This window comes from Syngnathoides biaculeatus, chromosome 20 (assembly GCF_019802595.1).
Source record: "Syngnathoides biaculeatus isolate LvHL_M chromosome 20, ASM1980259v1, whole genome shotgun sequence".
Taxonomy (NCBI): Eukaryota; Metazoa; Chordata; class Actinopteri; order Syngnathiformes; family Syngnathidae; genus Syngnathoides; species Syngnathoides biaculeatus.
The window spans coordinates 15,875,660-15,889,257 of NC_084659.1; the positions used below are offsets into that span (position 1 = coordinate 15,875,660).

Here is a 13,598-nt window from a genome sequence, read left to right on the forward strand (position 1 = left end):
GTTAGCCGAGCCTTCCTCGAGGCTAATGCTAATTCGTGTCTCACGGAGTACCAATGAAATACAATTTTGAAACATTCTCCTTAGTATCGCTTTGCCGTGCGGTTCCGCCACTGGTATTCTAGCTAATTTGATCCAAACTCCTTGTGAACCACGCAGAGGCGTGTTTTTAGAAACAGTTTTATGAGGCCATCAGGCACACAAACAAGCCTCCAAATGTTTTTTCTTCTTTAGAGGAGCAGTTTTGCACAGCAACTTTCTAGTTTTGAGGAACAAGTTTTGGCAGGTAAAACCAATGCACCCCCGAGGCCAAAAAAATACAATAAAATAACAAAGCAGAATTTAGGCCTGCACCGATTGAATATTTTCATGTTCAAGTATATTAATTCAAAGTCATAAGTAGTATTAGTAATAATTTGCACAGACTGAGGCCTAACAGGGTGAAAATTATGCAAATAAGGTATGCTGACATTAATCTCACCGATAGCCGCTATGCTAATTTTAGCTTGTCTCAAATCCAATTTTGGCGTCTTTCTCCGATTTTCTTATCTATTAATCGTCGCCATCTTGCCGCTTTGTGAATCTCCGACTCGCAGTTTTGCTTTTGTGCGAGCTGCGAAATGCTAGCTTTCGCCCGAACTCGCCGTGAACCGGCTCACTCCGAGCCTCGCGCTAACGTTTTCTAAATTCAAGCGGCCGACTGCTGGCTTTATTTTTGGCCGAGCGGAACGGAGCCCGGCAGAGTCTTGCGATTACGGCGAGCGAGGCCCAGGCTGCGGTGTCGAACGTGTGCGTTTTGTAGATGAAATGTCGGCGAGGAGGAGGGGGGGGGGGGGGGGGTGATGCATCTTAGGCGTAGCGTGCGTCCCAAGTATCGCGGCGGGCCCAGCGAAGCCATCAGTCATGCAGTATTGAGCAGGAGCCAACTCCGGCCACTGTGTCGTTAGTGTGAGAGTTTTCCTATCTCACTCTGCACACAGCATGAAGTGAACTTTTCCTCTTTTTTTTTCCTCCCCTCTTTCCCAGTTTGGTTACGGGAAAGGCAGCATTTTTTCCTTCCATATTTGGTCATATGGACAAGCAGCAGCAGTGAGCCGTCTTTTTTTTTTTTTTTCTTCAATCCGCTACAAACACGCCGAGTCTATGAGGGGATTCGGATGCTTTTCAGCTTGCTCGTTTTGAGCGGGGCGAAGCATCCTTTTCAAAGTCAAAAGACGGCCGTTTGCGGACGCGAGCGAACGTTTGAAACCGTTTCAAACTCGAGACACGAGTTTTAAAAACCATTTCATTAGCGCCAGCGTCTTTTTGGGCCCCTCTTTAATTTGGGGAACGGGATTAGCAGTTGACCTTTGGGATTTATTATCCTGGCCGCTTCACTGCGGCGAGACATGCTTGCATCTGGAGTTAATTTATGTATTTTTTTTATTTTTTGTCAAAAAGGGGCCAAATATTTGCATTTTAAATGTTGCGTTGGAGTGCTGCATAATGGGGGATGTTGGCTATTGGCTTGTTTCAGCGTGACCTTGCTCGGAAAGCTTGTAAACACTGCGGTCCAAGACGGCGCAGGTGTTTTTTAGCCGCCTTCAGATGTTTAAACGAGCAGCTTTTCAATCACTCAGTAAACGATTTTTACAAGGAAACTGACCCAATACGGTGACGAATGACAGCGTGTGTTTAGATTAGCGGGAAATTGAACGTTTCAAGAAGGATGGGGCAGAAACTTCAGAAAATTAGTGCTGACTGAGATGCTTTCCTGGCGGTTAAAGTTGTGGTATAAAGTACATAAAAGGATTGTTCTTTTCACGTTGAAGCAGCTCGGCCTAGCTTTGCCTAGCCTAGTTCGCTAGCAACAAGACGCAAACCTTTGCTGAGGAGGGAAACATCAAACCCTTGTACCTACACGACTTGGAAAATCTACGTATCGTATACAACGAGGACCGTGAGTATTTATAGGAAGCTGGGCAAGTGGAACCTTCAACTTAAACTTGCGCCGCGGCGGAGCCTACCTTGGCTTAGCTTGCGAACAACGACCTAGCCTAGCTCGCTACCAACAAGACGCGTCTGCAATCAAATCTTTGCTGAGGAAGAACACAAACCCGAGTACCTACGCGACTTGTAAAACCTACGTTTCGTTTACAACGAGGACCGTGAGTACTCATAGGAAGCCTGGGAAGTGGAACCTTCAACTTAAACTTGCTCCGCGGCCCAGACTACCTTGGCTTAGCTTGCGAACAACGACCTAGCCTAGCTTGCTAGCAAAACGACACGTCTGTCATCAAATCTTTGAGGAGGAAAACATCAAACCCTAGTACCTACACGACTTGCAAAACCTACGTTTCCTATACAACGAGGACCGTGACTACTCATAGGAAGCCCGGGAAGTGGAACCTTCAACTTAAACTTGCTCCACGGCCCAGCCTACCTTGGCTTAGCTTGATAACAACGACCTAGCCTAGCTCGCTAGCAACAAGACGCGTCTTTAATCAAATCTTTGCTGAGGAAGAAAACATCAAACCGTAGTACCTACACGACTTGCAAAACCTAGGTTTCGTATACAACGAGGACCATGAGTACTTATAGGAAGCTGGGCAAGTGGAACCTTCAACTTAAACTTGCTCCGCGGCCCAGCCTAAATTAGCTTAGCTTGCTAACAACGAGACGTGTTTGTGATCAAAATCGTTGCTGAAGAAGAAACATCAAACGTGAGTAACTACATAACTTGTACAACGAGGACTGTGAGGACTGACTGATGGTTTGGACATGTCCCAAGGCGAGAGAGAGAGGGTTTTTTTTTTTTTTTTGGGAGGAGGGTGCTGAGGATGGAGCTGTCAGGCTAAAGAGCGAGAGGAAGACCAAAGAAAAGGTTGATGGATGTTGTGAGGGAGGACATGAGGACAGTGGGTGTTGGAGAGGAAGATGCAAGAGATGGGGTTGGATGGAAAAAGGTGACGCGCTGTGTCGCTATCAGGTAGAAATCTGACCCTCAAAGACCTGTTAGCCCGCTTTTAAAGCTCCACCTCCGCTCCATGTATCGAGTTACATCCCAAGAACACCGTCCCTACTGTGAAGCATGGAGGTCTCCAGACCTAAACCCTATAGAAAATCTTTGGTGGTAGCTGAAACTCCATGTTTCTCAGCGACAGCCCAGAAACCTGTCTGATCTGGAGATGATCTGTGTGGAGGTTTTTTTTTTTTTTTTTTTTTTCAAATTAAGATGACCGAGTGCAAGTTTAGTTCCATTGCCGCGTTAAATTTCCAGTATTGGACGAATTGCGCCGTTCAACTCCTGCAGTGAAATAACGTTTTAAAGGCTGTTAAGCACATTTCGCGTGACTGACTCGGGTGAACAGTTTGGTTATTCAAACAAACAAAAGCACCAACGAAGTGTCACGGTGCGGACTTTCCATTCTTAGTACGGCAGACCACGTGAGACATTTATCCTCCGGTATGTCGATGGTTTGTATAAAAAGGATGTCGTATGTCACTTATTCGTTAGACAATAAATTGGCAACAAAGCATTGACGCATTCAATTGACAATTTTTTTTTTTTCATGCATTATTTCACTCGACTGATTCAGCGTTGACGCGGTGGGGGGGGGCCCTGTTAACTGCCCGGGCGCATCACACGAGCCCGTCGTCCTCAAAGTAACAACGTATCCGAGATATTCCGTTGGGATTTTTGAAGGCCTCCGTGCGTGAATCACTTTCACGCCAGTCAGGCCTTATACAATGTGAAACATAGTCTGAGAATGCGGGAGCCTCGTTCCCCCCCCCAATCCCCAGCAAATGGAAAGTTTACATCTTTCCGCCTTCGAGTTCTCCTCGACGCCGCCGGATTAGTCGAGGTGGTTTCAGGGCGAAGTCGGCGAGCGCGGATGTTAGCAAACAACACCGCCGTTCAATGCGTTTCTTTCCCTTTCCAGTTCGACACTAGCGGCCGCCGTTTGTCTGGACGAGACGTGTCCTCGTCGGGGTCGGAGCCTCCCTTTTTTTTGGGGGGGGGGGGGGGGGGACGCCTGGAAGCGAGCGTGAACAGGAAGCAGATGGTATTGAGATCGAGCCGAGCCGTTTGGCCGCCGCGGCGCGGCGTTGACAACAGAAGCCGTTGTGGTTGATTTTCACGCCGTGGCGTTCGTGTGTTGGACGGATGAAGAAAGAAAGAATGCGCATAATCCCCTGTGCGGCGCAATATTATCCTGGCTGTCATAAAAGACAAAAATCAAGTGTCTCTTCATATTTTATCTGCATAATAGTATGCAGTTACTGGATAAGCTTCCGTCGTCCATGCCAAGACACTAAAGGGGGGGGGGGGGGGATGTGCTTGGATTGCATAGTCTGGATTTTTATGTTATTTTTTGCTATAGTCTCATGGTATGAAAAACGTTGCGATGAAAATAAAACATGAAAGAATGTTGAGTTGGCAGCGCGTGGAACAAAGTAGTAAGCGATTCGAGCCGCTGTAAATGGTTCAGCGAAATTAGCCGCCTCGCTAAATAACTGAAAATCAGGTCTCACGGTGGCGGTTAGCTAGAAATTTTAGGGTACTCGTGAAGGCTGGCGATACTCGGGCAGAAAAATCGGCCATAATTTTAAGGCAGTCCTTCTACTAAGAGCCAAAGACGGATACGGAAGGAGCGGTCGAAAACCTTTAGCCAGTCCGTGAACGCTCATCCGCGGCAGCTCAGCGAGCAAACAGCTAGCGAATGCGTTTACGCTGCCGAGCGAGAGCGGAGGCGCATAGCGGAGACGACCGCAGCCGCGGACCGCTGCGGGCACTGATGGAAATCGCACGTGTGAGCGGTTTTTTGTTCCATAATAAACTCAAAAGGGCTTCAGCGCAGGTGTCAAACTGAAGGCCCCGGGGCCAGATCAGGCCTTCTGCGTCGTTTTACGTGGCACGTGATAGTTTGACACTATTGCACTTTGACCTGTGAGTCCCAAAAACTTCATGACAAGCAGTTTTGCAGATGCAATGACTGAAGATTTTTTTTTTTTTTTTTAAAAGAGGCTGACTACTACTCCCGAGTTGAAGTCAACTGTCAGGATAAACAGATTGACACATTTTGTGGATAAAGTGGTGCTCTTATCCTTTAATCAACATTTTGAAGATAGTGTTGTAGCAACACACGTAGACAGACAATATAACATTACTGTCATCCTTTTGCATGATTTGAAATGTTTTGAGATACAGGGAAGAAAATAAGTATTTGAACACCCTGCGAGTTCTCCCATTTAGAAATCATGGAGGGGTCTAACATTTTTATCGTCGGTGCATGTCCACTGTGAGAGATCATCTAAAAAGAAAAATCCAGAAATCACAATGTATGTTTTTTTTTAATGATTTATTTGTGTGATACAGCTGCAAATAAGTATTTGAACACCTGAGAAAACCAATGTTAATATTTGGTACAGTAGTCTTTGTTTGCCATTAGAGAAGTCAAACGTTTCCCAGGTTTTGCACACACTGCAGGAGAGATTTTCGCTCAGTCCTCCACACGGATCTTCTCTAGATCGGACAGGTTTCTGGGGTGTCGCTGAGAAACAGGGAATTTCAGCACCCTCCAAAGATTTCCTATTGGGTTTAGGTGTGGAGATTGGCTAGGCCATGCCAGAACCTTGTTATGTTTCTTCCGGAGCCACTTTTTGTTTTTCTTGGCTGTGTGCTTGGGGTCAGTGTCATGATGAAAGACCCAGGGTGCAGTCGTCCTGTCCCATGTGCAGAAAAACACCCCCAAAGCATGATGCTACCACCCCATGCTTCACAGTAGGGATGGTGTTCTTGGGATAGAACTCAATACATGGACTTGAGGTGGACTTTTAAAGGCGAACTAAATCCTGAAATGTGATATGACGGGGCGATTATGATGGGTGTAAAGATTCCGATTTTTCCAAACGGGAGGTTTGCTACGGTACAGAAGCGTGAGAACAAATAATCTCTGGCCACAGGTCGACTCCGTAAACAAATCCAGCGTTGCTCAGCCAATTACGACATGGGCTGTAAATCACTATATTTTGCATTTTATCGTTTATGGTACTTATTGGATTTGAGCAGCTTCCATTTATTTGGATAATTCACTGCTTGCGAGGCTGGTCCAAAAAATAATCGTTTTTTTTTTTGGGTCGTGGATTTTGTTCTCTCACGTGATCGAAAGCCGATGCGTGGACCAATTCGTGATTTTCGACATGCCAAAACGATGATACGTTCATGTGGTTTTCCAAGTCCTGAGTAGCCTTAGGAGGGAAGTCATAAAAAGGATGGGGCCCCGCGATGCCATTGAAAAATCTACATTTGTGACTCGTAGTCGTCATAAAAATACAGCTTTGTAATGTTGTCTTTCAGCGCTCTACTGTCAAGGGACCGCCGTAATACCCCTGCAGAAAACGTTTACACAACTCAAGCTATCACATGAGCCTCTGCCAAAACAGCTGTTCGTCTTCAGCGCCTACAGGCAAGCATTAGGCCTATCGCGGTTTTTCGTCCCTCCCCTTCCTCCCCCGCCGTCTGCGCCAGCCTTCCCTGCTGTGCAATCGTCATTATAATCACATCATGATAAAATACTATGCATCATCGCTATGTATCAGTCAGTGAAGCGTCAAGATCATCCTTTAGTACTTTTACATATACAGTGAAGAAAATAAGTATTTGAACACCTTGCGATATTGCAAGTTCTTCCACTTAGAAATCACGGAGGGGGTCCGAAAGTTTCATCGTAGGTGAGTGTCCACTGTGAGGGTGATAATCTAAAAAGAAAAATCCAGAAATCACAATGTATGAATTTTTTTTTTTTTTTAACAATTCATTTGTGTGATGCAGCTGCATATAAGTATTTGAAGCCCCATGCAAGATATCACCTCGTGGGGTCTCAATGATCCTTAGAAAGGTGAGGAATCAGCCCAGGACTACACGACAGGACTTGGTCAATGGGCTGAAAAGAGCTGGGACCACCGTTTCCAGGGTGACCGTTGGTAATACACTAAGACGTCATGGTTTGAAATCATCCACGGCACGGAAGGTTCCCCTGCTTGAACTAGTACATGTCATTACCCGTCTTATGTTTGCCAATGACCATTTGGATGATAACAGAGTAGTCATGGGAGAAGGATTTGTGGTCAGATGAGACCAAAATGGAACTTTTTGGTCATAGTTCCACTAACTGTGTTTGGAGGAAGACGAATGATGAGTTCCATCCCACGAACACCATCCCTACTGTGAAGTAAGGAGGTGGGAACATCATGCTTTGGCGGCGTTTTTCTGCACATGGGACAGGACGACTGCACTATATTAAGGAGAGGATGACCGCGGCATTGAAGATGGGTCGTGGATGGGTCTTTCAACATGACAATGACTCAAAGAACGCAGCTGGAAAAACCAAGGAGTGGCTCTGTAAGAAGCATATCAAAGTTCTGGCGTGGCCTAGTCAGTCTCCAGCCACAGAAACCTGTCTGATCTCGAAGATCTGTGTGGAGGTGTGGGCCAAAATCCCTCCTGCAGGATGTGCACACCTGCTAAACAACTACAGGAAACGTTTGACCTCTGTAATTGTACAGAAAGGCTACTGTACCCAATATTAACATTGTTTTTCTCAGGTGTTTAAATACTTATTTGCAGCTGTATCACACAAATCGTTAAAAAAATCATACATTGTGATTTCTGGATTTTTCTTTTTGGATGATCTCTCTCACAGTTGACATGCATCTTTAATGAAAGTTTCAGACCCTTCCTTGATTTCTAAGTGGGGGAACTTGCAATATAGCAGGGTGTTCAAATACTTATTTTCTTCACTGTAGAAGGCCGTCATTCATTGGTACTGCAAAACGTCTTCCCGGACCGTGAAGGCGGGCATTGCGCCAACGCTTTCGCTCACATTTCACAGAAGTGGCCCGCACGCCTGTGACTCGACCGATGAGTCTTTAGGTCAACATAATAGTTTTGTTAGCATGTAGCAGCTACCAGTCTCACATGGAATTTATGAACTTGTCTTGTGCTTGCAATACCTCGACTTATCAGTTATGATATGTCAATTTTTAATTGTGGTACAGATTTTAACAAAAATGGAAGTTGAGTCACATGACTCGCATTTGCGGGCCACATAAAATCATGCAGCGGGCCGGATTTGGCCCCCGGGCCTTGAGTTTAAGACCTGTTATGTCTCTTCCATAAAAGACTTTCTGTAGGATTTTGGATCACTTTGCCCAGACGATGTACCTTAAAAGGACTTTTAAGTCTAGGCACCATATCCTCATCAGTCATCAGTACGCTTCTATTCTTAGTCAGTCGAACACCTGGCCCGGAAAAAAAAGACCCCAAAAATGGCTGCGCTAAGGAAGTTTTTTTATGAGTTATGACTTGCCTTCCATTCACTCACCTCACCGCTGGCAAAAAATGAAACAGAGAACCGGGGGGAATTTTTTTCAAAATGGCCGTTGTCTCGTGGTTTGAAATAACAGTCATTGCATTTTTGTGAGAAATAATCACAAACAAAACCAATTTTATTAATTAAGAATTATATGAATAATAATAATAATAATCAAGATGAATGGAAGAATTTACTTGAATTTTGTACAAAAAAAAGAGCGGTCATCATTAAAAAACAAACAAAAAAAAGCTCCATATTTTTGGTTCATTTTCATAATTTATTCATTCATTTAGCCATTAGCGGTCAAATCGCAATGCTGAAAACAAAAACTCGCGTCATCGGGACCCGCGATCGTAACGGCTTTCGGATTATTTATTTCGGAGTTCCGTGCCAGTGGAGTCATATTTTGGTCAATCTGTCGCCGGAGGATGCAGAAGACGTTCTGGCGGAAAACAAGGGAGTGGACCCCACCCAAAAAAAAAAAAAAAAATGTCACCAACTTCTTCCTTTTCTCCCTCTCATTCCGTCTCCGTTAGCTTTTCCAAAAGTGTGGGTGGTCCCTCTCGTCCTACGCACCATTTTACACTCATCTTGCTTTTTTTTTCTGCAAGCCAGAGGCTGCGCCACCCCCAGGGTCCTTTGCTTAGCATCCCCCCCCCCATTTAACCCCCCCCCCTATTCGTACAATACTGCGTTTATTTAATAAAACCAATTAAACGTATCATTAGTTACAGTCAAAGCCGAAATGCGTATTTCATATTTGTGTAAAGTCTCGCGCCGCGATCTGTCTGTGTTGGTTTCAACGTTATCTTAAACGTTTTAGCTATTAATTTCATTTTTCATATGGAGACAGTGGCGAGATTTTGGAGTAGCTAATGTACTGTGTCTCCCCGGGCGTCCAATGTATGTAGAAGTGTGTACGATTACGCTGGTGCTGTTTAGAGGCCCCTTGTCACTTGCGCTCAGCGCTCTGGTCTCGTTTTAATTACGGTTGCATGCGTAGCCGGCGCTAATTGGCCCTCGCCCACAGTCACAGACGACGCTATCTGAACATCCAAATATAGACAGAATTACTGCAGTGTTGTGAAATGGAGCTCCTTGTTTTCAATCACAGCCAGTGAAGATACTAGTAGTCCCAGTGAAGTACTAGGACCGACCACTGTAGCTAGTTAGCAGCGAGAAGTAGGACGTGACCAATTAAGACAAAACAAAATGTTTGCGGTTATTGTCGATTCCGATAGCTCCCGGATTCACTTAAAAAAATATATACAATAGATCTTCTTTTCCTTTCGGTTTGTCCTGTTAAGGGTCGCCACAGCATGACATCTTTTTCCATCTTAGCCTATCTCTTCTTCTGAAAACAGGAAGGGGCTCAGCGTGGATCCCTGATGCAGCCCCACATCAACGGCACACCTCACCGCCGTTCTCTTGCTCTCATACATGTCCTGTACTATTCTAACTCATTTCTCCGCCACACCAGACTTGCGGATGCAGTACCACAGTTCCTCTTTTGGTACTCTGTCATAGACTTTCTCTAGGTCGACAAAGACACAATGTAGTCCTGTCCTGTCCTGAGTCTAGCCTCCGCTACTCTTTCCCATAACTTCATTGTGTGGCTCATCATCTTTATTCCTCTGTAGTTTCCACAGCTCTGAACATCCCCTTTGTTCTTAAAAATGGGGACTAGCATACTTTTCCTCCAATGGACAATGAATAAAATAACATTTGAGTCCCTTAACATTTACAACAACAAATTAATGAATTACAGGCAAAGCATTGGTCTGTCCTTGAGTGTTTGATGAACTGTACAACAGAGAAAAATCCGCCAAAAAATGCCTTTTGATGCGCCTCAAATTTTTTTTTTAAATCTCCACTTAAAGGAGGACTTTTTTGATCAAAATAGGCATGGGAGCACAAATTAAAAGTTAGTAGATGAGTGTTCAGTCTTTCTTTTAATGGCAAAATTATCCGGAGATTTCACCGAGAAACATCTCTAAATTGGAAATTATTATTGAAATTCTTCTTTCGCTTCGACATTCCAATGACGCCCGCTGGAAAACTGACAGCTAATCAGTTTGCCGCGTCTGTAGTGCTTCCTGTTCTGACCCTGCTGCTCGTGGATTCGGTTTCACCCAACACAGAACTTTCACTATCTGGCATTTTGTGTGACCGATTTTTGTGAGAAATAATCACAAACAAAACACATTTTATTAATTATTAATTATATGAATAATGATAATGACATAACCCCACAGGAGTTGAAAGAACAACAAATTTGGGTGCGTTTTCTCATTGTTTGGGCCACAATACGTCGGCATCTGGGTCTAGCTAGAAAGAATGTTCTGGAATGCTAAGCCCTGGTGATGTCACGGGGCGGGGTCAAGGACATTTCTTCCGGGTCAGGCTGTGAAAGCCGGCACGTATCCAGATATTGCGTGGATTTCTAAAATGTTATTTATTTTGAAATTATTTTTCAATCAATGTCCAAAATATATGTAATAATAATATTACTTCAGATTTGGAGGGTTTATTGTACATAGAAATTTTGGACAAAGTCCTCCTCTAATCAGTCAGACCCGAGTGAGGAACTTCACTGGAAAGATAAAAGCGCCTCGCTTATCTTTATGTTTCATTTCCGTCTGCTGTCTTAATCGTGCATCCCCATGCTAAGTCATTCCAAAAATGCATGTCAACGCTTACAACTTTTTTAACTTTTTTAGGCTTTGAAAATTTCAAAGTGAAAAAGATCCAAATTACAGTTCAACCTCAGTTCTCGACCACAATCCGTTCCAGGAGGCGGTTCGAAAACCGAATTGATATTTCCCATTGCAAATGTAGCTCCGTACAGAGGCTGCGTTATAATAATAATAATAATAATAATAATAATAATATAATGACAACCCACGCCGTGGGTCGGCTGGTCGGGCCGCACGCGTCACATTATTTCCGGGTTTTGTCCGGGGCGTTGCTTCAGGTCTCCAAGCTGGTAGCAGCTTAAACAGAGAACTCCGATACATAATTCAATAAATCCTTCTGATTTTGGACCGAATGTTGTGAATACTCGACATGGGACACTGCTGGTGATTACTTGTGTAGGACTAAAACCACCACCTGTGCAACATTAGTCGTATCGTTCGCGTCGAAGCAGCTCGGCCCAAATTAGCCTAGCCAGGCCTAGCTGGGACCGCTAACAACGAAAGCATCTGTTTTCCAATATTTACTGAGGAGGAGAGCATCAAACGCTAGTATCTACACGTCCTGCAAAACCTACGTATCGTATACAACGAAGGTAGTGAGTACCAAGAAGTTGGGCGAGTGGAAACTCGTTCGAGTACCGATTTTCGTTCAAAAACATCCCGAAATTTTCGTTCGAAAACCGATTTGGTCGAGAACTGAGACGTTCAAGAACCGAGTATTCATTGTGATTTAAAAAAAAAAAAAAAAAAAGCGTTCAAATAACCACTTGAAAAATTCTCATGAGAGAACGGAAACCACAGCTATCGAGGAACCAATTGCTCGGGAATCGGCTTGCCAACTTCGGACGATAGTTGGGCCAAACTCCATAGTTAGCATGTCGTGAATGCAACCTAACTTTGTTGACACCATAACAGCGAACCAACTGATAATACCCCGCCAGTCCCGTCCTGTCCTCAGCGACGTCGCGCAAACACCGACGCACACCGTTGGACATCTTGTTCTGGAGAAACGTAGACAAGAAGAGAAAGAGGATGACACCGGAAGCGAGGCTCAAGAGCAGAGTCATGTTCTCTGAGAGCGTTTTTCTGGGCAAACAACACAGGAAGCTTGAGCGAAGGGGAGGAGAGGCTGTGCGAACGAGGGGTGGGGGGGTTGGAGAAGGAAGGAGGTCATTGAGGGATAGAAGGAGGGACAAGGAACAAGAAGGGGAAGGGGCAGGAATTTTTCTGGGCTGCTCTGTGGGAGAAGACGTAGCTGAAGATATGTCAGTGGCGTGAAGGAAAAGACACTTGTTGGCTCATTTATTGAAGGTACTGTCCGGTTCTTTTCGTTCTGCATCATCAACGTACTTAAATAGTCGCTGTTGTATAAACGGCTTTGGATTTTGGGTCTTTTCTTGTCCCCGTTCTTCTAACTGCACCGTTGTCTTTCCCTCAAGCGCTTAATTAGAGTTTGTCGTATTCCGCTCGGTTGCGCGGAGATCACAGACGGATGACGCCCCGGCCCCGGCGGGCTCCCGGGTGGTCTCCACCGCCCGGCCGCACACGTACCCGCAGCGGGTATTTTTAGGGAGAACGCTTTTGACCTCCCGTGGGTGCCTCGTCCTTCCGCCTTTTCCGGCCATTACGTCCTCCGTTCTTCTCGTTCTCACCGGCGGCGCCGCATTTTCAACGCCGATCGCGTTGGCGTGTACCGTGACTATAAAAACGACACCTGACAATGTTCTTTCCGTCACTTCTTAGGGTACAAGCATGGAGGAAATGGACTTTGAGCGGCGCCGGGAGCTGAGGAGGCAGAAGCGGGAGGAGATGCGCCTGGAAGCTGAACGGTAGGACACACGGTCGCGACGGTCACCTTTGTTGGATCGGAGCCAGGCTCTTAACTCCTGGACTTAAGAATTCCTCGACCGGCGTTGCGGCGCGAAGCTCTGCCTGTCAGCGCACCCCCTCTGATCTTGATGCCAATTTGGACGAGAACCGCGCCAGTGTTGTTTTAAAAGCTCAAGGCCTCCTTGGGGTCTTTTTTAAAAGCATAGTTTGGCAAACGTTGTCTGGGTTGTAGAAAAAAAAAAACGGTTGATAAGCAATCAGATAAGCATTGTGATGACCTTTAAGTGGGAACGCTCAATCGCACCCTCCCGCTCTCCTTCCAATTTTCTCTCCCGGATACGGAGGCCCTCTGAACTTACCTTTGATTCGATGGACCAAATTGATTAAACTCAAGCCCATTCCAATAGCGTGCCAAGCGCGCGCATAAAAGATTGCAGGAAGAGTCATCGTGTGAACAATGTGCCAAAGCCTTTTATGGTCAATTTTTTTTAAGTTTCCTCATCAGTTGCCGCAGCCTTAGCCCAGTCGGGAAGCGTTTGATAAGGATGTAGCTAACAGCCAAGCTAACTCGTCTGCTCATTTTTTGAGAACTATTTCAGTCTCTCACCAATGAAAAACATGCTCACACAATCTTTTCATTAGCTTTTTTTTTTTCTGAGCCACAAGGAATATATTCAGACCAAATTAAATGCTTTGGAAAGCAGTAAACATCAAATTT

The 13,598-nt window shown here is 45.1% G+C and overlaps 1 protein-coding gene across 4 annotated transcripts in view; it reads left to right on the forward strand.

The window, feature by feature from the left end:
* LOC133493488 (non-muscle caldesmon-like) overlaps nt 1-13,598 on the forward strand; it is a 51,061-nt gene that overhangs the window by 13,795 nt on the left and 23,668 nt on the right. For 3 of the 4 annotated variants that reach the window (XM_061806899.1, XM_061806898.1, XR_009793008.1), the window contains one exon: nt 12,794-12,879. In XM_061806899.1, coding sequence (XP_061662883.1) covers nt 12,794-12,879 — 86 coding nt within the window. Of the gene's footprint in view, nt 1-12,216; nt 12,362-12,793; nt 12,880-13,598 lie in introns of those variants that run through there. The other variant, XM_061806900.1, reaches the window with a different exon arrangement.